The sequence below is a fragment of the Nomascus leucogenys genome, chromosome 19, assembly GCF_006542625.1.
Source record: "Nomascus leucogenys isolate Asia chromosome 19, Asia_NLE_v1, whole genome shotgun sequence".
NCBI lineage: Eukaryota > Metazoa > Chordata > Mammalia > Primates > Hylobatidae > Nomascus > Nomascus leucogenys.
The window spans coordinates 54505923-54533013 of NC_044399.1; the positions used below are offsets into that span (position 1 = coordinate 54505923).

Genomic DNA, 27091 nt, shown 5'->3' on the forward strand with positions numbered 1-27091 from the left:
CTTTCTTTCCTTTTGGGATTAGGGGAAAGGAAGACGGGTGGGCTTGATAACACGCTCATTTGTAGCTTTGCTTCAGAAGTGCTGGATATTTCCTGATGGGTAAGTTTGCTAAAGAAATACATACCAAGAGGTCGCCATGTTATCATACTGAGGACAGCAGGAAACTCTTCCAGGTGAGAGCAGAAAGGATAATACAATAATTTGCTAATAGTTAACAGACATTTGCTATTTTATGGACATAAATAAAATGATTTACCTACTTTACAAAGCAATGTTAACTACAGGTGTATCTAAAAACCTATGAAATTATTTGCAACAAATATTTCACTGATAAAAATTTCTTAATAGTTCCCTTAGCAAAAACTGTACATTTGTTAGTACCTGATACTTGTTAAAATATCAAGTAATACAGGACATGGTGCTATAAAACAAAACACACAACTGGGAAGTATTTTATTTTTTTCTACTTCATATAACATTGTTCAAGACCACAAGATTTTAAAGGTCTCTTTCCACAACTTTAATGATTTAGAAGTACCACTTAAAAATATTTACTGATGCTGTAAATATTACTGTTTTTGTACATAGTAATGATTTTAATGAATGCCATATCCATTATACCTCTTGCTCCTTTGGTCAGAAAGATAAACAGAAACTTTAAATCAGATGTTCAGACATTCAAAAAGGTTTTGAAAAGTATACCCAAACAAACCAAATATATATCAGCAACTATTAAAATCAGTTTTAGTAGTTATTAAGAATTCTTAACAAGGAAGTATTGAAGCATGTGTGAGATTTTAAAAATTATATACAATTTTAAAAAAAAATTTAAATTTTTAAATAAAAAAGATTAATGGCCAAATTAAAAAAAGTTTGTGCATCAGATTTAATATCTTAATGTTTATCAGAAATATATTTTGTGAGTAAGAATTATTTCATAAATATATATGTATAAATATAAATATATATCTGCAGGATCTGTGATGCTGGAGAAAACATTTTGAAGAAAAAAATTGCACTTTTGATTATCAGGATATTGTCAAATTTACCCTTCAAGTGAAATATAATTACCAATCCAGGTGCTTTTGGCACAAGTCTTTAGGTGAATATCAACACAATCTTAAAAACACAATGCTTTTGTATTTTATTCACTGGAATATGGAGAATCAAACAGAATTTAAAATTCTGACCCAAAAATCCAGATAACTGCAATTGCTTAATTGAATACAAAAAAAAAATTGTTTTAAAAAGCGCTTAAACTTCCCTTTCCATCTGGAACATGTAAAATTTTGCCAGCAACAGGTTTTTCTCCAATTCCTTCAGCAAGAATTCCCAGCCTACACACAAATGTAACACCATCTTTTTTCTATTCACGTATAACTTGGATCACACACCAGTATATAATGACAAAAAATAAATGTATAATAAAAAGATTGGATAAATCAGAAGAGGCTTTTTGGTCTTGAATTCTTCACCCACTAACAATGAAGCAGCACTGTAGGCAGCCCAAAACACACCAAACAGCTTTAAAAAAAGGAAAAAAGACAAAAGGCAGCATATTAGCAAGTCAATTAACTTTTTGGATCTCACAGAGTAAAAATGGTGTTTACAATATTTTTAAAAAATCAACAACCAATTTTGGTAAATAGTAAAACTTGCTACAAATGTTAAAAACTTATTAAGAATCACTTGGGGTGCCTATTAAAAAGAGGCTTGGGGGACTCTCTAGTTCCGTTGAATTATAACTTATTATTTGTTTCTTTTTCTTTGAGTTATAATTTCTAAGGGAAGGATCTAGTTATCAGTATTTTAAATAAGTTCCCTGGTGATTATGATTAGGCAACTTTTGAAAAAACTATTATTATACCAAATTACTGAGAGAAAACTAATTCCTGCAAAGTAGGAAAATTTCCTTTTTTTCCTTCTAAATAAGAAAATCGATTAAGTAAACATTTTATACGATATTTATTAAGTCTTAATATTTACTAAGTTTTTTCCCAGGAATAGGTAGAAATACAGGGTTGAATAAAAAGGAGATAAAAAGATCATATTTTGTCAAGAGTTTAAATAAAGTATACTATCGTTTTTGGATCACACACATACATACTTTTAAATTATTTCTACTGGAAACTTACGCAATACTTATTGATGTAGTCACCTAACACATTTTATAGCATAAAATTAAGGAAAAACTTCAAGGGAAATCAGGGAAACTCTAATAGGAACAGACCTGGCACAAGGCAGAGTTTCTAAACCTTGCAATATTGACATTTTAGGCTGCATACTTCTTGGCTGTGGGGAGCTATCCTGTGCAATGTAGGATGGTTAGCAGCATCCCTGCCCTCTACACATTATATACTAGTAACGCTCCTCAAAAATGCCTCCAGATGTTGACAAATGTCCCCTGGGGGACAAAATCGACCTCAGTTGAGAATCACTGGTATACAGGTAAAAAATAAATATTGGCAAACTTATTAAAAATGTATTTGGTCTGGTCCAGCTTTCCACTTGGTTTGTTGAACTTCAAAAAAAAAAAAGTAACCCTACGAAATAATTCAAACATACACAAAAGTACAAGGAAATATATAAAATAAAATTTGATCAAATTGCATTTGTATTTCATGATTAGATTTTTTCATTATAAATGGTTAAAGAGTGGTGTTACGAGATTTAATGTTAAATAAAATCAGTGCACTTAAACTATATACTCTAATGCTAGAGTTTACTGATTAGTTTCGTATCATATTTCTCAGCAAACCTCAGACTGAAATAAGAAACGTGAAATAGCTCACTACTCACAGAAGATTAAGTGATCAGGAAAAAAATTGTGGCAAAGAATAATCTGAAGTTTAAAAACAATTTTACTCTAAATTTTTAATGATATAAAAAAGTTTTCCATTTTATAATACATTTATATGTTGTATAAAGAATATTAAGGTCCAACTTTAAGATAACTATATGATTAAAAATGACCACAGAACAATAGTTTTAACTATTTTGGGAGTAGTCTCAGAAACAAGCTTAACCCAAGTGAGAAAACACACATCAGGAAATGATCGTGAGTGAGTGGTATCTTCACTAAGGCTGGAATAGGAATAATTAAATGTCTGCTGCAACGTTAAGACTTTAAGTTCTAATAATGCCAATTTCAAAAAAAGATTTTAGGGTTATACTGAAGAGGAAAACAAGGTATCTTTAGTCTCTAAAGTATTTAAACACAAAGATGATCTCAAAATATTATAATTTGGGTTTTTATTGAGAGAAGGTCTCACTGTCGCCTACACTGGAGTACAATGGTATGATCACCGCTCACTGCAGCCTTGACCACTTGGGCTCAGGCAGTCCTCCCATCTCAGCCTCCTGAGTAGCTAGGACTAACAGGTACATGCCACCATGCCCAGCTAATTTTTGTATTTTTGGAGAAATGGTTGAGTCTCGAACTGGGCTCAACTGATCCACCTGCCTCGGCCTGCCAAACTGCTGGGATTTACAACAGTAAGCCACCATACCTGGCCTATTTTATAATATTTGTAGTAACAACAGCTTGAGTGCCTACTCTGTGCCAAGCACTGTACTAGGCAGAGACAGGGTCTCACTCTGTCACCTAGGCTGGAGTGCAGTGGTGCAATCATGGCTCACTATAGCCACGGCCTCATGGGCCCAAGCAATCCTCCCACCTCAGCCTCCCAAGGAACTGGGACCACAGGTACCCGCCACCACACCTGGCTAAATTTTGTAGAGATGGAGTTTCACCATGTTGCCCAGGCTGACTGATCTCAAACTCCTGAGCTCAAGTAATCCACCCGCCTCAGCCTCCCAAAGTGCTGGGATTATAGGCGGTAGCCACCATGCCTGATCAGCATTATATATAAACTCTTTGTAATGAACCCTAAAATATAGTTAAGTTTACCATTGTTAAGAACAAACTGAGGGTAAGAAAAGTTAAGATACCTGGGAAGACCAGACAGCAAGTAAGTGGCAGAACCAGGGTTTGAATTTAGAACTGATTAGTTCCAAAAACCACATACTTTCAATACCCAATGCTTATTATCAGTATCAGCTTATAGTTTCCAAATTCTAAAAGGAATCATTATTTCTTTTATACTGAAATTAGTAATAATTTCAAGTGGCTCAGCTACTTAAAAACAAATACTTTCATGTGGAAGCTACATAACAGCAGTTCTGAAAGTCACAGTCTTTAAAAGTTCTGTTCTCCATAAAGAACAAAATTATATTCACTGTGTAATATACATATATGTGGCAAAGCAGTCATTTATTTCCCAAAGTTGTTCAACATTAATAAATTCCAATGTTGAGGTTACATTACTATTTATTAATACTTTTATCAGTAAATATTTAAATGTATGTACATATGCTGATGTAACATAAATAACACAAAGAAGTCCTGATCTCTGCATTACAGAAAATCCAATTTATTAGAACCACATCTATCATATTTGATAGGAAAGTTACTATTCAAACAAGAGTAGCAGTTACTAAATAAATGTCCAGTGGAATTTTAAATATCCCCCTCAAAATCTGTCAGATGAACTCGTATTATAAATATAGAAAATAAATTTTATTTATTTTTATTTTTATTTTTTTTGAGACAGAATCTCGCTCTTTTGCCCAGGCTGGAGTGCAGTGGCGCTATCTCGGCTCACTGCAAGCGCCGCCTCCTGGGTTCACGCCATTCTCCTGCCTCAGCCTCCCGAGTAGCTGGGACTACAGGCGCCCGCCACCACGCCCGGCTAATTTTTTGTATTTTTTTTTTAGTAGAGACAGGGTTTCACCATGTTAGCCAGGATGGTCTCGATCTCCTGACCTCATGATCCGTCTGCTTCGGCCTCCCAAAGTGCTGGGATTACAGGCGTGAGCCACCGTGCCTGGCCAAATATAGAAAATAAATTTTAAATCCAACAGTTAAAAAATGCTGACCAGCCGGGAGCAGTGGCTCATGCTTGTAATCCCAGCACTTTGGGAGGCTGAGGCGGGTGGATCACAAGGTCAGGAGTTTAGAGGCCAGCCTGGCCAATATGGTGAAACCCTGTCTCTACTGAAAACACAAAAATTAGCTAGGTGTGGTGGTGCACACCTGTAGTCCCAGCTACACGAGAGGCTGAGGCAGAAGAATGGCTTGAACTCAGGAGGCAGAGGTTACAGTGAGCTGAGATCACGCCACTGCACTCCAGCCTGGGCGAGAGAGCAAGACTCCGTCTCAAAAAAAAAAAAAAAAAAGCTGACCAGGCCAGGTGTGGTGGCTCATGCCCGTAATCCCAGCACTTTGGGAGGCCGAGGCAGGCAGATCACCTGAGGTCAGGAGTTCAAGACCAGTCTGGCCAACATGGTGAAACCCCAACTCTACTAAAAAAAAAAAATTAGCCAGGCATGGTGGCACACACATGTAGTCCCAGCTACTAGGGAGGCTGAGGCAGGAGAATCACATGAACCTGGGAAGCACTCCAGCCTTGGTGACAGAGCGAGACTCCAAAAAAGAAAAAAAAAATCTGACTATAATATCCTGAAACCTGATTTGCTCTTTGTTTTTTCCCCCAGACAAACAGTAATATCTGGTGATTAAAAAGGAAGAAAATAAAAGAAATATAACTGGTAAAAATCAGTAAGGAAGGTCACTTCCAAAATACTACCAACTGTTTGATAAAGAGTTTTATATCACAATATTCCTAGCTAGAGACCTAGTATACTTCTGACATTGGAAAACAGTAAACTATGTAATACATAATCCTTAACTTACTTTTATAAGTGTAGACACCACTTCAAATGATCCAACCACCAAAAGTATAGGGGCTATTACAATGAGAGGAAGTAATGAATATCCTATAACTCCAAGGACTTGGCCATATGCAACCTGTGAATTTTGAAAATTTCAAATACATATCATTGAAATCAAGATACTCATTTTAATCAAAATTGAACACCATATATTCCTTGCTGTATTCAAATAAATGTGAGCATTAAGAAGAAATCATAAACTATTATACTCATTATTTCAAAATATCATATAGTCTCCCATGTTCCTGAGCAGTCTCACCAACCAACATGGTTTCAATTAAAATAAATTTGCTGATAATATCCAAATCTACATTTCCAGCATTTACCTCTCTTGAGTTTCATACTACCTTCAGTATATCTCTACCTTACGCTTTGTCACTACTTCCCCTAAATTGTACAATTATTTAAAGGGACTACAACCATCCCATTCAGATGAAAAATCCAAGGTCTAGAGAATCTAGATGTTACCAATGCAGACCAGAAGGAAAGGGAAGGCAGCCAGGAGAGACTGAAGAGAAAAATATTTTTTAGTGACTACTTTATGCCAAGTTCTGTGATAGGGCTTCACATGCTGTGGAGAGCAAATGAAATAACAACCCTATGAAATATAGGCATTATTGTCCCTATTGTGAAGAAATTGATTCTTAGAAACAGTGCTTTGCTCAGGAAAGCAAAGCTAGTAAGGTGTCAGTGTTCAAAAATTAAAATCTAGGCCCCTAAACTCCTACATCAACATTCTTGAATTACCAAAAAACGTAATGATATATATTTTCATATAAATATTATACTAGGTTTTGTCTAGGACATAAGAAATAATATATAAACAAATATACTTAAAGTGTCTATTATAATTATTTTAAATTTCCATATGCAGAGTAAAAAGGTTTCACAGATGTTATTCTAAATTTATTCAAGAGTTTTATTAAGATACTCGATTGAACATATATTCTAATATCATTCACTTCTGAAACTGAAAATAGAAGGGAAAAAAGAAACTCTTTTTTTTTTTTTTTTAAGACGGAGTCTCCCTCTGTCTCCCAGACTGGAGTGCAGTGGCACGATCTTGGCTTACCGCAACCTCCACCTCCTGGGTTCAAGAGATTCTTCTGCCTCGGCCTCCTGAGTAACTGGGACTATAGGCGCGTGCCACCACGCCCGGCTAATTTTTTTTTTTTTTCTGAGACGGAGTTTCACTCTTGTTGCCCAGGCTAAAGTGCAATGTTGCGATAATGGCTCACCGCATCCTCCACCTCCCAGGTTCAAGCGATTCTCCTGCCTCAGCCTCCCGAGTAGCTGCAATTGCAGACATGTGCCACCACATCCGGCTAATTTTGTATTTTTAGTAGAGATGGGGTTTCTCCATGTTGGACAGGCTGGTCTCAAACTCCCAACCTCAGGTGATCCACGCGCCCCGGGCTCCCAAAGTGCTGGGATGACAGGCGTGAGCTACCGCGCCCAGCAATTTTTGTATTTTTAGTAGAGACGGGGTTTCACCACACTGGCCAGGCTAAAACAAACAAAAAAACACTACTCCTGGGCTCAAGTGATCCTCCTGCCTCAGCCTCCCAAGTAGCTGGGACTACACGCATGCGCCAGCACACCCAGCTCAAAACTCCTTATTTATTTAATTTATTTATTTTTAAGACAAGATTTCACCATCGGCCAGGCTAGAGTGTAGTGGCATGAACACAGCTCAGCTCACCACAGCCATAATCCCTCAGGCTCAGGCAAGTCTCCTGCCTCAGTCCCTAGTGGCTGGGACCACAGGCACACACCACTATGCCTGGATAATTTTTAAAGAGATAGGGTCTCCCTACGTTGCCCAGGCTGGTCTTGGAACTCCTGGGCGCAAGTGGTCCTCCTGCGTCAGCCTCCCAAAGTGCTGGGACTACAGGTATGAGCCACGGCGCCCAGCCCCCTTGAGTTCTGGTGTGATATCAGAGAATATTCACCATCATCTGAAAAGGTTATTAAAATACTCTCCCTTTTCAATTACATACCTGTATAAAGCCTTATTTTCTTCAGATACTTTAGCTAGAACAATATATCTTAACAGATTGAATGGAAAAAGCATGTATTAGAATCCAATTTCCATTCAGCCAGACATTAAAGCTACTTACAAAAATGTAAAATAATGCTACTCTTCTAACTCTTTTGTTTTGGAAAATATGGTTATTTTTCTTTAAATGTATTGTTTATGTTAAAATGTAGTTCGTTTATTGTTACAAATCTCTTTGGCAACCTGAGATCAAAAAGTTTGAGAATTTCTGTAAGAATAAATTCTGGCGGGGCACAGTGGTTCACACCTGTAATCCTAGCACTTTGCGAGGCTGAGGCAGATCACTTGAGATCGAGAGTTCGAGACCAGCTTGACCAACATGGTGAAACCCTATCTCTACTAAAAATACAAAAATTAGTTGGGCAGGGTGGCAGGTGCTTGTAATCCCAGCTACTTGGGATGCTAAGGCAGGAGAATTGCTTGAACCCAGGAGGTGGAGGTTGCAGTGAGCCGAGATTGTGCCACTGTACTCCAGCCTGGGTGATAGAGCAAGACTCCATCTCAAAATAAATAAATAAATAAATAAATTTTGACTGGGCACAGTAGCTCACTCCTGTAATCCCAGCACTTTGGGAGGTCAAGGCGGGCGGATCGCTTGAGGTTGGGAGTTCGAGACTAGCCTGGCCAACATGGTGAAACCCTGTCTCTACTAAAAATTCAAAAATTAGCCGGGCACGGTGGCACATGTCTATAATCCCAGCTACTCAGAAGGCTGAGGCAGGAGAATCGGGAACCTGGGAGGCAGAGGTTGCAATGAGCCAAGATTGCCCCACTGCACTGCAGCAGGATGACAAAGCAAGATTCCATTTCAAATAAATAAATAAAAAATAAATAAATTACATGCTTCCCTAAAAGGCTGCAATTGGCCGGGCGCGGTGGCTCAAGCCTGTAATCCCAGCACTTTGGGAGGCCGAGGCGGGCGGATCACGAGGTCAGGAGATCGAGACCATCCTGGCTAACAGGGTGAAACCCCGTCTCTACTAAAAATACAAAAAATTAGCCGGACGTGTTGGCGGGCGCCTGTAGTCCCAGCTACTCGGGAGGCTGAGGCAGGAGAATGGCGTGAACCCCGGGAGGCGGAGCTTGCAGTGAGCCGAGATTGCGCCACTGCACTCCAGCCTGGGGGACAGAGCAAGACTCCGTCTCAAAAAAAAAAAAAAAAAAAAAAAAAAAAAAGGCTGCAATTACTTCATAAATGGGACGGGATATTTTTCTTTTTCCTCATTTCTTGTACCATTTATTGAGTAAGCACAATACTAATATGTTGATCATCTTAAAGGAACTAGCATAAAGCAATTCTGGGACAAGAAACAGTTTCTTGTATAGCTAATGATGATACCTGCAGTATCAAAAACTAAGCTCACCATAAATAAGAAAGGTTATTTTCAAAATAAACTACTTACTTCTCCACCAAGAACTCTGGCCAGTAAGAAAATTGTTAGTGAACCAAATATCCAAATGGTTATAATCCACGAGACCACCTTAGGGGGAAAAATCATGCAATTAATATTTTTATACCAAATAAGCTGATAATTTTCCAGGAACTCAATTCTCTGCCATAAATGACAGTTTAGCATGCCCAATTTCAGGTCATAGAGAGGTTATGTGGGCTATCAGGTATTATTCCAAAACTTAATAAGAATACAATGTGTAATACAATTTTACATCCAAATTAAAATCTCAGCAATTATCAACTGCCTAAAGAAACCTCAGTATTTCAAAATCTATGATAAAAAATTATTGCAAAAAAAAGTGTTTACTATCAACCCCCTGTCTCACAGCATCCCACAAGAAAAATTTATTTCTAAAGCAAGTTACCAATCTTCTCTGGAAGTCTTTAAAATTTATATTACATATTTATTCAAGTAATGGAATATGGAAGCCATTTCAGACAATTTTAACCCCTCAAACTTAGTGTAATGATACATACATATATTTTGAAGCTGTCTGCTGGAATGGTCTAGAAATAATACCCCAGTAGCAACATAAGCACAGTTTTGCCCAGATACTGGTTTCTTTTATTATTTATTATTTTATTTATGTATTTATTTAATAGAGATGAGGTCTTGGTATGTTATTTGTTCATTTACTTATTTATTTAATAGAGACCAGGTCTCACTATGTTGCCCAGGCTGGTCTTGAACTCCTGAGCTCAAGTGATCCTCCTACCTCAGCCTCCCAAAGTGCTGGGATTACAGGAGTGAGCCACCATGACCAGCCCCAGAAACTGGTTTCTAAGTATCATTTCCTAATGAAAGGAAGTAGGACTTCTTAAAGAAATGGTTGGCCTGGCACAGTGGCTCATGCCTGTCATTCCAGCACTTTGGGAGGCTGAGGCAGGCAGATAACCTGAGGTCGGGAGTTCAAGACCAGCCTGACCAACATGGAGAAACCCTGTCTCTACTAAAAAGAAAATACAAAATTAGCCGGGCATGGTGGTGCATGCCTGTAATCCCAGCTATTCAGGAGGCTGAGGCTGGAGAATCACTTGAACCTGGGAGGCAGAGGTTGCAGTGAGCCAAGATTGCACCATTGCACTCCAGCCTGAGCGACAAGAGTGAAACTCCAACTCAAGAAAAAAAAAAAAAAAAAAAAAAAAAATGGTTGATTCCAAGGCTGGGGCAGGCAAAATACAAGATTAGCCCAGAACACTGTGTGAAGTAAGAAGGAAAGGAAGTACTCAAAAAAGAATGGGATATGTTGAAACGAGACAGAACGCAAGCTGAAGGAGCTCTCAATGGTTAAAGCTTGAAAAATCTGAGCAATAAAATAAATTATGACAGTACTGGATTATAACTCAAATAAAATGAATGAGGGAAACAGAAAAATCATCATTCTGTAAACATTATAGTAATAATTACTGCATGCAAGATCCACCAATGGATGCTAAAATTAGTAGGCTAAAGTTAGATGAGAAACAGGATATTTGCATAGTTGCAAAGTACCTCCATAAGCTATTTATTAATTACGAAGAGAAAAATAGTAACTTTATACTGGAGAAATTGAACAGATACTACCCTATCACCTAACCAAGTGATCAAGGTTAACATCACCAGTTATAAGACATATCAGTATCACATACTCCCTGTTAGTATACAGAGAGCGGCACAATGTCACTTCTGTGATATTCTTGCCAAAAATGTATGATATTCTTGCCAAATCAAATCATGAGAAAACATCAAGCAAATCCAAAATGAGTGACATTCTATGATGGTATAGTAATCTTCTGTTTTTTTTTTTTTTTTTTTCCCTTTTTTTTTTTTTTTTGAGACTGAGTCTCGCTCTGGCACCCAGGCTGGAGTGCAGTGGCGTGATCTTGGCTCAACGCAACCTCCACCTCCCGGATTCAAGCAATTCTCTGCCTCAGCCTCCCGAGTAGCTGGGATTACAGGCGCCCGCTACCACGCCCAGCTAATTTTTGTATTTTTAGGAGAGATGGGGTTTCACCATGTTGGCCAGGCTGGTCTTCAACTCCTGACCTCATGATCCACCCGCCTCAGTCTGTAGGCATGAGCCCCTGCGCCCAGCCGTAATCTTCTGTTTTTAACCTTAGAACCCTTTGTTCAAATGAAAGATTATACAAAACAGATACAACTAGAGATGTTCTAGATGAAGAACCAGTGGTAGGTAGGAGACCAGAGTCTCCATTCACCTTCTTCAATGGTCTTTGCAACACTTTAACATAATATCTGATATAAACTACTAATCTAGTGTAAATATTAATAGGACTAGTATAGTAATGCACCAAGTATCTTGTGACGGAGAGATTATTCTGGATTACCTCGCTGGGCCCTAAATGTAGTAACAATTGTCCTTAAAAGATGAAAACTGAGGCTGGGCACAGTGGGTCACACCTGTAATCCCAGCACTTTGGGAGGCCAAGGTAGGCGGATCACCTGAGGTCAGGAGTTGGACACCAGCCTGACCAACATAGTGAAACCCCCTCTCTACTAAAAATACAAAATTAGCTGGGGGTGGTAGTGCATGTCTGTTATCCCAACTATTTGGGAGGCTGACGCAGAAGAATCACTTGAACCCGGGAGGCGGAGAGTGCAGTGAGCTGAGATCGTGCCATTGCACTCCAGCCTGGGCAACAAGAGTGAAACTCTGTCTTAAAAAAAAAAAAAAAAAAAAAAGACGGAAACTGAAGGAGATTTAAGTACAATAGATGGGAAGGTAATGTGATCATGGAAACAGAGATCATAGTGATGCAGCCAGACGCCAAGGAATGCTGGCAGCCTCTGGAAGTGAAAGAAACAAGCAGCAGATTCTGCCCTGGAGCTTCCATAGGAACCAGCTCTGTAGACATTTTGATCTTAGTACTTTGAGACTCATTTTGGACCTGTGACATCCAGAACTGTAAAATAACAAATCTGTATTATTTAAAACCACTAAGCTTGTAGCAGTTTATTAGAGCAGCCACTGGAAACTCATTCATTTCCAAATCCCTGTGGTAAACAGTAACTTTTTACCCCCTCAAAGCCTTAAACTTGGCATGAGAGAGTGATGTATATATGTTGTGTTTTGGTGATAAAGTATCTGAAAGTAGGACAAAGGGATTAAAATACCAGTAGTAGTATAAAAACAAATACTGATGGAATCCTTCTCACCATTCATTTAAAGTAATGGTCATTTTAAGAACAGAATTATGAGTGAATAAAAGGTAAGAAATATGAATATGAGTATTACATTTCAAACTGTTCATCTCTTGGGAAAATCAGAAGGTACATGAGCAGCCCTTCTGGTGACTTCTGGTCAACTGGAAGTGGTTCTATCCATTTACCCCAGTGTGCCATACAAATACTAATATTTTCTTTTCTTTTCTTTTCTTTTTTTTGAAATGGAGTCTCACTCTGTTGCCAGGCTGGAGTGCAGTGGCACAATCTTGGCTCACTGCAACCTCCGCCTCCTGGGTTCAAGCGATTCTCCTGCCTCAGCTTCCCGAGTAGCTGGGATTACAGGCGTGCACCACCACACCCAGATACTTTTTTTGTAGTTTTAGTAGACACAGGGTTTCACCATGTTGGCCAGGATGGTCTCAATCTCCTGACCTTGTGATCCACCCACCTTGGCCTCCCAAAGTGCTGGGATTACAGGCGTGAGCCACCACACCCGGCCACAAATACTAATACTTTCTATGTGAAGCATGATGTGGAAAAGTTTGAAAGCATTAATCTAAGGTAATCCTCACTTATTTAATTATGGAACGGTTTTAGGGATGAAGAAGTGAGAAATAATGGGCAAAGCATTTCTCAAACATAATATGGTATATTACAGTTAATATCTTATTATATTTAATTTTTGAAACTCTCAAAATATTTAGAATTTGTATAGAATAAGATATACTTACCCTAAACTGTCCATATAATGATATCATGGAAAAGAAAAGAACAACAGCCAGAGGACCCCAAAAGTCAGGATTGTCTCTCACCACTTGTCTATTAAAACCAAGTGATGGCATTGGCATCAAAACACATCGGATTTTGTAGTAAATATCCTTTAGATCGATGTCCAATTCTTCCCTATAATTTTAAAATAAAAATTCTCAAAAGGCACACATTTCTGAATACTAAAACAATTGCAAAAAAAATTAAGAAAACTTTAAATAAGACAGTATGATCTCCATAGGTCAACAAAACATTTGCATTTGAAGTGCCACATTTCACTAATTCCAAGGTGTACATTTTTAACATTCCAACATCTCTAAATGTGGGATATATCTCAATCACTGGTGTCTTATAATCGTCAGCCTGGAGTGACGCCAAGTGTTTCTAATATTTACCTTTCCTTTTGCCAGTCTCCTGGAAGCACTATCAATTTAAGAAAACTTTAAATTTTCTGCTTGCGACTTTTTGGGCCTAATTGATTGCAAACCCATATGAGAACCAGTGTGGGTTTTACATTCTCTGGGGAAATTGTTTCTTTCAACATCTTATCCACTGCCAAACTGAAGCAAACTTCCTTGCTCTCTTTGTGTTGTGGGTTATTTCTCATTCATCCTTACACTAATAAGGAGATAGCCCTTTGATGTCCCAGCTTTATGCTGTCTTATGCACTTTTCTGTTTAATTAATATGTAAAATAACTTCATCTTATAATCAATAGTGTCTTAGATTTGATGGTATATGGTTTGTTTCTCTGTTTTTGAGACAAGAGTCTTGCTTTTTCACCCAGGCTGGAGTGCAGTGGTGCAATTTCGGCTCACTGCAACCTCCGTCTCCTGGGTTCAAGTGATTCTCATGCCTCAGCCTCCCGAGCAGCTGGGACTACAGGCCCGTGCCACCACGCCCGGCTAATTTTTTTTTTTGTATTTTTAGTAGAGATGGGGTTTCGCCACGTTGGCCAGGCTTGTCTTGAACTCCTAAGAGATTAGGAGTGATCCGCCCACCTCAGCCTCCCCACTGGGATTACTGGCGTGGGCCACTATGCCTGGCCGATATATGGTGTATTAACATGAAGAAACATAGGATGTTTCAGCACTTACTCTACTGATAATTAATACAAAGAAGAATCTGGAAATGCCTCAATTTTACAAAGCTATAAGTTCTTCTTTTCAAAATTATTCATTTCTTTACTTTTTTCTCCAGATAACCACAAAATTTCAGGTACTATAAAGAAAGTGAAAGCCTCTTTATATGTAGCTCTCCTCCCAGTGGTAGCTCTAGAATTTCTATATTGAAGAGATTTTGGAGTGGTAATCTTTTTGGAAATCTTAATTTGTCTGAACCTTAATTTCAACAGCAAGTACCTAAGAGCCTTGCTTTTTTAAATTGCATGATTACTTCAGATAGCTGACAGCCCAGGTAAGCTGGAGCAGACATACATGTGTGTGAGATACAGGATTACCATTCTTTTAATTTTTATCTTTTAATTGGTTAAAAAATATTCTCTATTATTTTGGTTTTTAAAATTACTAGTAAAATTGACAATCGCTATAGCTTTTGACCAAAAAAGGTTAATGCTTTCTCTCTAAATAACAAGAAAGAATATAATCATCCCACAGACTAGCTCTAAAAGCCAAAAAATATATATTATTATTTTTACATACAAGAGTGGCTTGTTATCTTCAGGATCATCATCTTCAACTTCCAGAAGCCAGCCATACCCTCTTTGTCTCAGAAATGTAGTAGCTGTAGATTCTTTGATAAAATCTCCACCAAGATTTAATTTGACATCTGGGGATGCTATTGAACCACTGAGATCTTAGGAGAAAAGAGGACAAAATTATATAAACTAAGGTACAACATGTGAATCTTAACCAAAGTGAGCAGATATTCAACTAAAATAATTATCTTATGAAGATCTCTAAGAACATCTGCTATTGCATATAATCTTCAAATTTTATAGTTGATAGATATCTAAAAACCATCATTTATTTTATAAGAATAAAATGAAAGATGAAAGAAGTGGAAAAAAACATACAAAAGGTTTCACAGCTAATTAGCCAGATTGGTACCAGAATCTAGACTTAACAACCGTAATTCCTTAAAATTTCCATGGAAAATATATGCAAAATGTATTACATGACATCATTTTGGATTCCTTCATTCTTACACATATCATGTGCCTCAGAACAAAGTAACTGAATAAATTCTTTTCAGAGGCATTACATATGTATATATACAAACTATTAGACAATTTATTTGCTAAAGGAAATTTGTAGATAATTTTTCTCTACCTTTTCATGTATTTATTCATATATTCTTTCATTTAAATCATCACACATCTATGCTAAGTGTTTCATATATTAATGCTTAGTTCTTGATAAGTCTGATGAGTAAGAGTCCCCTGTTATTTCAGCCAAAATTTCCCTTTTCTTCATATAATTACATCATTCATCTTTAGTTTTGGCAAAAATAAATAAAGGCTATGTTTTCTTTTTGTTTTTATTTTTTAGGTCGGCTCTAACAAGAGGTGAAGAGATTTAGTTATCCACATTAAAAAATAAATTCCATGTACAGTCTGCACAGTATCTCAGGGGTTACAGATAATCATGGTAGTACCAATGCCATGTTTTCTAGTTAAAAAAATGGAAATAGTTAAGGATTTGCCTGAGGTCACATAGGGATTAAAAAGAAAAAGCGCATTTGTAGGACCAGACAATATACATTAATAAACAACCATCAATACTATCAGTGCAAGTCACATGATTATAGTATTATTTCAGAAAAATACTTTTGCAAACAGCAAACCAGAACACTCTAACACAGACAGATACTTCTCTGGAGATCATGTCCAACCAATACCAAAGTTAGCTTCCTTAAAAAACAAAAAACCGTTTTTCATATACAGTACAAAGAGCTTAATTTGCACAATATTCTATGAGTCACATCCTGGTCGGCTTATGACAACTCCCGCAATTAAGTCTGACAAACGTTTACATTCTGAAGCTAAGTCCCAGCTTAGCTACTAACTGATACAGCAAATTATTCATGTTTTCTGGGCCCTAGTTTCCTATTCAAAGTTCTTTCCAGGTTAAACATTATATAATTCTAAAAAGTTTTTATAAAGGAGCTCACTCAGAGATAAAATATAAGTAGATTTGAATTCACCACTTAAAGTTGAAAATAATCCCTGTACATGTTATCATATAATGGCATAGTGAAAATATTCTCTTATAAGTGCTTGCTACTTCTTTGTCTAAGTTGAAATGAGAGAGGTGGAATTTAAAAGTCTATTTCTAATAGATAAAAAGAGTGTTATTTCTTCTTTTTTTTTTTGCATCAGAGCCTCACTCTGTTGCCAGGCTGGAGTGCAGTGGCGTCATCTCAGCTCACTGCAACCTCCGTCTCCTGGGTTCGAGCCATTCTCCTGCCCCAGCCTCCTGAGTTGGGATTATAGGTGCACACCACCATGCCCGGCTAATTTTATTTATTTATTTATTTATTTATTGCTCTCTCTCCCAGGCTGGAGTGCAGTGGTGCAATCTCGGCTCACTGCAACCTCCACCTCCTGGGTTCAAGTAATTCTCCTGCCTCAGCCTCCTGGGCAGCTGAGATTACTGGCGTGCGCCAGCATGCCTGGCTAATTTTTGTATTTTTAGTAGAGACGGGGTTTTGCCACGTTGGCCAGGCTGGTCTCGAACTCCTGACCTCAGATAATCCGCCCACCCTGGCCTTCCCCAAGTGCTGGGATTACAGGTGTGAGCCATCGCGCCAGGCCAAGAGTGTTTTTTCTTGATTTAACAAGAAGAAGATTTAGATCCAGAAACCATTAGTACAGCAGTGACATTAGAGGTTTTGCAATTATGAGGCTGGAAAGGACCTTAACAACTGTTTCCTGGTTTCTAGAAAGGACTGCACTTAAAGTCCTTAATCTAAACCAAAAAAGGATATATAAATTATAGTGCTAAGGAATGTTGCGCTCAACAACTGTACACGTTTAGCAGTTTGTCATAGCGTGGATGCAAGAACCTCAAAAAGGCATCTTCAGCTTACAAATTCTGTAGTACTTTCTGATCCATGTAAAGTAGAGAAAATATCAAGGACATATGTAGGAATGCCAACAATAGCAGTTTGACACCTCCCCTAGGACCCCCAAGGCATAATTGTGAGTGAGAAAGAACAGGAAAGTCCAAAAAATTGGTGGTAGTTTAACATGTTATCAAGTTAACAAGTGGAGAATGATGTCAGAGAGCAAGAAAAACAATTAAAAATCACTCCAGGAGCATGGCTGATTTAATTTAAACCAGAGTAAGAACGAGCTAGCTTGGTTGTCAGCTCTTGGATAGACGTCCTGATAGTAAAACATGAATTTTAGGTTAATTCCGCCTTACTATACTATATATAAAATATTCTTGTCATTTTCTAAGTAAAAACAATGTAAAGGATAATAAATATAAAAGTGGATTTAAAAAGAAACAATCTTTTAAAAAATCTATTGTAAAAGGAAATTTTAAAAATGTTTCTACAGCTGTTTTGGCTCAGAGTGAAGAATATCAGTAAATTTCAAGTCTTATTGAAAGCCACCTTTGGAAAACCCACACAACAAAATTTAACAGGAATTTTTCTTTCCTTTCAACTCAAATGTATGACTGGGTATGGGATCCTTTCTCTGTATTTTCTGCTCAGCCTGAGAATCTGAAAAATTCTCAGTGCAGTGTGATAGTACACTAAAGATGAAATTTACTACTGATCTGCCCCTAGACAAGTTCCCGATTTCTGTGAAAGAAGAGGATCCTGCAATAAACAATGACCATTTTGTGGCACTTGACACATTCTTATATATGTAAAGAAGCTTTTCCTTATTTAATAAGCAACAAGAGCAAGGACAAAAATCATCTCGTTTCATCTCATCTCAGACTTGAAAATGAAGTCTGTGTGCTTCAGTATGACCCAGAGTTGTGTATTTGCGCAGCAAAAACAAAAACAAGCATATGTTTTTGCACTAAAAGATATTAATAAATTTCATTATTTCATTTGAGTTATAAGGATACCATTTTATTTATTTTAGAGTCAGACTCTCTCTCTTGTCCAGGCTGGAGTGCAGTGGCATGATCATAACTCACTGCAATCTCCACCTCCCAGGTTCAAGCAATTCAACTACCTCAGCCTCTTGAGTAGCTGGGATTACAGGCGTGCACCACTATGCCCAGCTAAGTTTTGTATTTTTAGTAGAAATGGGGTTTCAATATGTTGGCCAGTCTGGTCCTGAACTCCTGGCCTCATGTAATCCACCTGCCTTGGCCTCCCGAAGTGCTGGGATTAAAGACACGAGCCACTGTGCCTGGCCTAAGGATACCATTTTAATGTATACACAGGCCTATGAAAGAAATCAAGAAACTAATGCATGTGCATATTTTCGTAACTGCTAGACCTATACTGAAGCTTGATCACGTTACTCTGTAAGAAAATGTTTTTTTTTGGCAGGGCGTGGTGGCTCAGGCCTGTAATCCCAGTCGAGGCAGGCGGATCACAAGGTCAAGAGATCGAGACCATCCTGGCCAACGTGGTGAAACCCTGTCTCTACTAAAAATGCAAAAATTAGCTGGGTGTGGTGGCGTGCGCCTGTAGTCCCAGCTACTCGGGAGGCTGAGGCAGGAGAATCACTTGAACCCGGGAGGTTGCACTGAGCCGAGATCGCGCCACTGCACTCCAGCCTGCCAACAGAGCGCGACTCCATCTCAAAAAAAAAATGTTTTTTTCAAAGTCTTGTATAAATTTTTGTCTTAGGTTACATTTTTAATCATGTTGTTCTGGTTTATGGTTTTAGTAGTTTTTCTATCAAATATTATAGGTAAATTTTCATATTGTAAATAAATTCTGTAATTTATCTGATTAACAAAAAGATGAAATTTCTTTTGTCTTATGTCTTTAAATTTTTATTTTGAAAAATTATAGATTCACAGAAAGTTACAAAAATAGAAAAGAGAGGTCATATGTACCCTCTACCCAGTTTCTCCCAACAGTACAAACTCACATAACTATCAAATTCAGGACACTGACACTGGTACAATCCATATACCTTACTCAGATTTCACCAGTTTGACATGCAATCATTTGTGTGTGTGTATATGTGTTTATAGTTCTATGCAATTTAATCACATTTGTAGATTTGTGTAATGCCTTACGAGTTTTAAAACTCATGAAAATAAGTAGATTAATTAATGAAAAAAGTAAACCTTGTTTAACTCCCCTAAGGTTGGCTAAAATGTCATTTTCAGTTTTCAAAAAGGAAATAAAAGTTATTCTTGCACCCATTACATACTATATATCATACTTCACCAGCATATTGTATAGAAAATATTTGTGATAAGACTAGACCTATATGGATATTATTTTTCATAAGTAGGAATCAAAGAGTTCAAGACCAACCTGTCCAAGACGGTGAAACCCCATCTCTACCAGAAATACAAAAATTAGCCAGGTGCGGTGGCGGGCGCCTGTAATCCCAGCTACTCGGGAGGCTGAGGCAGAACTGCTTGAGCCTGGGAGACGGAGGTTGCAATGAGCCAAGATCGCGCCACTGCACTCTAGCCTGGGTGACAGAGCAAGACTCCATCTCCAAAAAAAAAAAAAAAAAAAAAAAAAAAGGAAAAACTAAAGATTCCTCTGTCTACATTACTAACTTGTATTAGAGGTGACATCCTTTCTGGGAAAGGGGAATTTCAAACAAAGAACAGGCTAAATGGTCACAATAACAGAGTGACACAAAAGTATCACTTACTCAAAAGAACACTGACAGTAATTATCTACAATTTACTGATCACTGTATTGTGAGCTGCAGGTATTATCATTTTTATATAGGGATAAAAGATTGAAGAAGGCCAAGGTTGAAATGCAATATATTGAGTCCAGTTCTCTTCACTAGATTTATATAACCTATAATCAACATTTCCTTGCATCTATCTCAAAGGCATCTAAAATTCAATATTCCAAAACGGAGGTATCTCAGGTCTTCGTCCATTTTTTTCATTAAATGATACTACTAATCTATCCAGCATTGTAAGCTAGAAGCTTATCCTTGACGGTTTGCTTTATTTGCATGCTCCCTCTCCATCCAAACCACCACTAAATTGTCAGTTTTACCTCTAAATATTTTTAAACCACGTCTGTCCACTTACCATTTCTACCACCAGTAGCAAGCTCATGCAAACCATCAACTCCTGCCTACATGATTATAATGGTGTACGAACTGCCCTCCCCCCAAGTCATTTTTGTCTCCTTCCAATCCATACTCTTCACTGTACCCAGGAGACTCTTTCTAAGATGCAAATATTTCACTCTTCTGTTTAGAATTCTGCATCTCCCTCCCCCAGTTGCTTTTCTGGCTCAAGTCCAATAATCTCTACATGCCCTATCTTCTTATCCAGGCCCACTTACCTGCTCTCCTCCCAATCTGGACTCTATACCCTAGCCACACTAAGCCTCTCATTTCTTTGAATGAACCTGGATTGTGTTTGTCTCAGGGACCTTGTGCCAGGCTGTTTCCTCTAACTTCAGATAATTAAACGTCATCCATTCTTCAGTTCTCAGGTATACTTGCTGTATTAGTCCATTCTTGTATTGCTCTAAAGAACTACCTAAGACTGAGTAATTTATAAAGAAAAGAGGTTTGACTCACAGTTCCACAAGCTCTACAGGAAGCATGGCTGGGTATGCCTTAGGAAACTTACAATCACAGCAGATTGCAAAGGGGAAGCAGGCAGTTTTACATGGCCAGAGGAGGGAGAGACAGACAGTGGAAGTGCTATACCCTTTTAAAAAACCAGACCTTGGGAGAACTCACTATGACAAGTACAGCAAGGGGGAAGTCCACCCCCATGATCCAGTCACCTCCCACCAGGCCTCTCCTCCAACACTGAAGATTACAATTCAACATGAGATTTGAGCAGGGACACAAATCCAAACCATTACACTTGCTTAAGCAAATTTTCCTTGATCCTGAAGACTAGACTATGCAGGTTCCTTTCATAGTTCCCTCCACCTTCCCTTCATGATATTTATCACTGTATATAATTATATATTTGTGTAATTACTTGATTAATGTCTATAAAATCTATGAAAGGAGAGACTATTTGGTATTTTTGGTGGCATTTGTCTTGGTACATATATCCCCAGTACTTATAATAGTGCCTGACCCATAGTAGGCAATCAATAAATGTGCATACTTATTGAATGAATTAATTGATGGAAGGGCAAACAATATCAAAAAGCTTAAATGAAGAAGTGATATTAGGCCTGGCGTGGTGACTCACACCTGTAATCAAACCCAGCACTTTGGGAGGCAGAGGCGGGCAGATCAATTGAGGTCAGGAGTTTGAGACCAGCCTGACCAACGTGGTAAAACCCCGTTTCTACTAAAAAAAATACAAAAATTAGCCGAGCATAGTGGCAGGCACCTGTAATCCCAGCTACTTGGGAAGCTAAGGCAGGAGAATTGCTTGAACCTGGGAGGCAGAGGTTGCAATGAGCCAAGATTGCGCCATGCACTCCAGCCTGGGCAACACAGCGAGACTCTTGTCTCAAAAAAAAAAAAAAAAAAAAAAAAGACATGAGATAAATGAAAGCAAAAATAATTTATTCAACAAATAATTCTTTTGTGATATTTATACCATGGGTTCCATGATAGGTACTGGGGTATAGAAAATATTAGGAAGTTTCCGTTTCTGAGGGACAGTTAAAGCAAGTTGTACCAAGGAAAGAGCATTTGAGTTCAGTCTTAGGTTTTAACTTGAGGCGAGGAGGAGAAAGACATTCTAAGCATGAAGATCAGAATCTGCATACACAGGGAGACAAAACACCAAAGCACATTTTAGAATAAAGGGTATGTGTGGACAAATTGTAAGGATAGATATCATTAAGAATGAGGGATTTGGACAGAATCTAGAAAGAAGGGTATACACTGAAAACATCTATAAGTTGACAATACTCATAGTTAGAAAAACAGTATAAAAAGGGGAGAAGCAAGAATTTATATGACGTGTAGAAACCAGGGAAAAGACTTGGAGTTGTACAGTAAAATGTTCATATTGGAAAACAATAAAAAAAAAAGTGTGGGGTCAGTTAACACTGAAACCCAAGCAGCAACATCATTACTCACATAAGTTGAACACTTAACTCTGCCAGATATAGTAGTAAATGCTTTACATTTACAAAATATTTGAGCACTTGGGTATTCTTTTTTTTTTTTTTTTTTTTTTGAGATGGAGTCTCACTCTGTCGCCCAGGCGGCCAGGCGGGAGTGCAGTGGCGCGACCTCGGCTCACTGCAAGCTCCACCTCCCGGGTTCACGCCATTCTCCTGCCTCAGCCTCCGGAGTAGCTGGGACTACAGGCGCACGCCACCACGTCTGACTAATTTTTTTGTATTTTTAGTAGAGACGGGGTTTCACCATGTTACCCAGGATGGTCTTGATCTCCTGACCTTGTGATCTGCCCACCTCAGCCTCCCAAAGTGCTGGGATTACAGGCGTGAGCCACCGCGCTGGGCCTGCACTTGGGTATTCTTATTCCCAATTTGTATATGAGGAAAATGAGGTTAAGAAAGGGTAAGTTGGCTGGGCACGGTGGCTCACACCTGTAATCCCAGCACTTTGGGAAGCCGAGGTGGGCGGATCACGAGGTCAGGAGTTCAAGAACAGCTTGGCCAATGTGGTGAAACCCCATCTCTACTAACAATACAAAACATTAGCTGGTGTGGTGGCGCGAGCCTGTAATCCCAGCTACTTGGGAGGCTGAAGCAGGAGAATCGCTTGAACCCGGGAGGCAGAGGTTGCAGTGAGCCAAGATCACACCATTGCACTCCAGCCTGGGCGACAGGGCGAGACTCCACCTCAAAAAAAAAAAAAAAAAAAAAAAGGTAAGTAGCTTGCCCAAGATCACATGGAGAATAATTGATAAAGCCAGGATGCAAATCCAGGACTCTTCCATACTTCAGATACACAATTTAGAAAAATGTAAGAAAGAGACAGTATAAAGAAACTTGAGGAGATAGCAGACTAGCTCTTGGTTTTGTTTTTTTTGAGATGGGGTCTCACTACATTCCCCTGGGTGGCCTCAAACTCCTGGGCTCAAGCGATCATCTTGCTTCAGCCTCCTGAGTAGCTCGGATTACAGGCACATGCTATCGCACCTGGCTGTAGACTAGCTCTTAATTCCAGATCTATCATGTAGAAGTTGCTAAACCTCTCTAAGCCTCAGTTTCTTTTTTTCTTTTTCTTTTTTTTTTCGGTCAGGGTCTTGCTTTGTTGCCTAGGCTGGAGCACACTGGTCAATCCCAGCTCACTGCAGCCTAGACCTCCCGGTCTCAAGTGAGACTCAGAGTAGCTGACCCCATGGTAGCTGGGACCACAGGTGTGCACTACTATGGTTGGCTACTTTTTTTTTTTTTGAGACAGGGTCTTACCCTGTCACCCAGGCTGGAGTGCGATGGCACGATCTTGGCTCACTGCAACCTCTGCCTTCCGGGTTCAAGTGATTCTCCTGCCTCAGCCTCCTAGGTAGCTGGGATTGGGATTGCAGGTACGTGCCACCACACCCGGATAATTTTTTGTATGTTTTGTAGAGATGGGGTTTTGCCATGTTGCCCAGGCTGGTATCAAACTCTCGAGCTTAAGCCATCTGCCCACCTCAGCCTACAGTGCTGGGATTACAGGTGTGAGCCACCACACCCAGCTCACCACAGTTTCTTTACAGAATACAGGAATAATAAAGCTCATTGGGAGTCTTATAAAGAACAAATGAGGCTGGGTGTGGTGGCTCACGCCTGTAATCCCAGTACTTTGGGAGACCAAGGTAGGTTGATCACTTAAGCCCAGGAGTTCAAGACCAGCCTGTGAAACATGGCAAAACCCTGTCTCTACAAAAAATACAAAAATTAACCAGGCATGGTGGCGTACACCTGTAGTCCCAGCTACTCAGGAGGCTGAGGCAGGAGAATCACTTGATCCCAGGAGGTGGAGATTGCAGTGAGCTGAGATCAAGCCACTGCACTCCAGCCTCAGTGAGGGGAGTGAAACTCTGTCTCAAAAAAGGAAAAAAAAAAAGATCAAATGAGTAGTATACTTAAAATACTCTAATTTAAACTGTACAATATAATATTGTGTGAGGATATTCTGCATATACATACAGCTCCTTGGATATACAGACCTATATGTCTCCAGAGGAAATACGGAGAACTTTGAATAAACTTTATGGATTTTTACTTATTTCAGGTTTCTTAGTATATGGAATCAATGGGTTATCTACTTAAATTATTCTGTCAGATTTCTTAGGCATGTTTAAGAAAAGTAATTCCTGAAGGAAGGGAGAATGAAAAAAATAAACAAATACAGGGAAACACGAGTTTGAACATCATGTTCTGATACTTAAACAATTTTTTTAAACCTGGGAAATTAAAGTTGATATTCCTCCCTAAGCACCATGCTACCAAATGTAGATGAAACAAATTGAAGTATTTTGGGGTGCTGTATCTCAGTTTAAAAGAAATTTACAGCTCGGCTGGTAGCTCACATCTGTAATCCCAGCAATTTGGGAGGCCAAGAATCTGACACAAGCCTAGGCAACTTAATGAGATCTACAAAAAGTTTAAAAATTAGGCCGGACGCGGTGGCTCACGCTTGTAATCCCAGCACTTTGGGAGGCCGAGGCGGGAGGATCACGAGGTCAGGAGATCGAGACTATCCTGGCTAACACGGTGAAACCCTGTCTCTACTAAAAAAATACAAAAAAATTAGCTGGGTGTGGTGGCGGGCGCCTGTAGTTCCAGCTACTCGGGAGACTGAGGCAAGAGAATGGCATGAACCTGGGAAGCGGAGCTTGCAGTGAGCCGAGACTGCACCACTGCACTCCAGCCTGGGTGACACAGTGAGACTCCGCCTCAAAAAAAAAAAAAAAAAAAATTAGCTGGGCATGGTGGCGCAGACCTTAGGGTTTCGTGGGTCCACCTGAAGAGAATAAGCCACCCAGAAAAACCAACCACCAGATAGTCTCCAGCTACTCAGGAGACCGAAGCGGGAGGATCATTGGAGCCCAGGAGTTTGAGGTTATAGTAAGCTATGATCAAACCACTGCACTCCAGCCTGGCAACAGAGTGAGACCACATCTCAAAAAAAAAAAAAAAAAAAAAAGAGAAAAAAAAATAAATGTCTCAGCTATGTTCCCTTTGATAGACAAAAATTGTATTATACATTTTAAATTATGACCAGTACTATTTTTAAAAAACAACGCCAAACAACACAACAGGAAAAACAAAAGGGAAAACAAGCTATACTGATACACCATAAAATTTCTTAGGAAAACCTAGGTTCTTTTTCAGACTGAAATTTCTGTAAACATAATTTATGTTTTCATAGCAGGCAGTAAGTCTGGTCACTGGAAAATAACTGGTGCACGCAGTGTAATAAAAATTTGAAAATGGCCGGGGCGCGGTGGCTTACGCCTGTAATCCCAGCACTTTGGGAGGCCGAGGCGGGCAGATCAAAAGGTCAGGAGATCGACACCATCATGGCTAACACGGTGAAACCTCGTCTCTACTAAAAATACAAAAAATTAGCCGGGCGCGGTGGCGGGCGCCTGTAGTCCCAGCTACTTGGGAGGCTGAGGCAGGAGAATGGCGTGAACCCGGGAGGCGGAGCTTGCAGTGAGCTGAGATCGCGCCACTGCACTCCAGCCTGGGCGACAGAGACTCCGTCTCAAGAAAAAAAAAAAATGTGAAAATGACTAGTAGAATAATATCCAGGTTATCAGTTGGATAGGGAACTGAGAAAAGGAGGAAAGCATTCTCCTGTGCTGTAGGAAAGTATCTCAAGCACAATCGCTTCCTCAGAATAGTACATGGAAATCTGTAGAGGCTACTGGAAGCACATTGTTGGATTACACTAAATTTCCAATATACCTGGGTCAATTTCTCTGAATACTGAGGTGAAACATTACAAAATGGGAGGAAAACGGGGACTCGGGCAAGACATCAAATTCAATAAAAACCATTTAGTTTGTATTTGCAGTGCCGAATCTGATCCCAGACCCCCCAAAAAAGTTACCTGTTGATACATAACAGAAGAAAACAGCCCTCCTTCCTTTTTCTCATTCTTTGAGATCTCCCTTGGCCAATCTGTCCTTTTTCTGAGTAAGGGCGAGTAATTCCAGAAATAAAACCTTAGGGTTTCGTGGGTCCACTTGAAGAGAATAAACCACCCAGAAAAACCAGCCACCAGACGGTATGGGGAAAGCTAGGGGCTGACCGAGTAACTTGATGCTTTAAAAAGCAGCTGCCTACACCCCTCCCTCAGTCCTTCGGGGCATCTCGGAAGGCCCGGCAGGCGCGGTGGGCTGCAGTCACCAGTCAGCTTCCTGCCTGTCCCCACCCGGCCACGACCACCTCGGCACCAGAAAGACCCTACGGCGTCGGGCCCTGGCTTCCTCCGGGTATAGCCCTTCCAGGGGCTCAGCCTCACCTTCCGCGTCTGCTGAAGAGACAAAGGTGAAGTCCCCGTTAGTGGGGGCATAGGCCGGGGGCGGGCCCGGAGGCTGCATCTCGCGGCGCCTCCCAGCCGGCCGCGGTAGAAGAGGCTGCGGCTGGGCCCAGACCCCGAGGCGGCCGCGGCGCCGACCCGCACGCTCGCCCGACGGTGCGGCCTACGAGTCTCGACGTGCAAGCTGGGAGCGAGGCCGGAGACGGGCACAGCGGGCCGCTGAGCTGCTGCGAGACCGCCCCACCTAAGTCCTCTTGGTGGCTACCACCCAAGCACCACGACGCCGCCGCCCTGACAGGACCATAACAGTGACAGCGGCGCTGGGATT

The 27091-nt window shown here is 39.7% G+C and overlaps 1 protein-coding gene across 1 annotated transcript; it reads right to left on the minus strand.

The window, feature by feature from the left end:
* Positions 1–424: 424 nt before the first annotated feature.
* YIPF4 (Yip1 domain family member 4) lies at positions 425–27091 on the minus strand. Its single transcript, XM_003262717.4, has 6 exons — positions 26746–27091; positions 14900–15053; positions 13203–13374; positions 9256–9333; positions 5756–5869; positions 425–1524 (listed from the first exon to the last, which is right to left on the minus strand). Exons 1-6 carry the CDS (start codon positions 26822–26824, stop codon positions 1387–1389), a joined length of 735 nt encoding a protein of 244 aa, XP_003262765.1. The 5' UTR covers positions 26825–27091; the 3' UTR covers positions 425–1386.

Bases quoted from the DNA above. Each gene is read 5' to 3' on its own strand.
- YIPF4 (XM_003262717.4), bottom strand. From the start codon at position 26,824: ATGCAGCCTCCGGGCCCGCCCCCGGCCTATGCCCCCACTAACGGGGAC. The intron at 13,375-14,899 runs GTATGTAAAAAT...TTAAAATTATAG, and splicing joins GAAGATAACAAGCCACTCTT to GGAAGAATTGGACATCGATC. The intron at 9,334-13,202 runs GTAAGTATATCT...TTTCCCCCTAAG, and splicing joins CATTATATGGACAGTTTAGG to GTGGTCTCGTGGATTATAAC.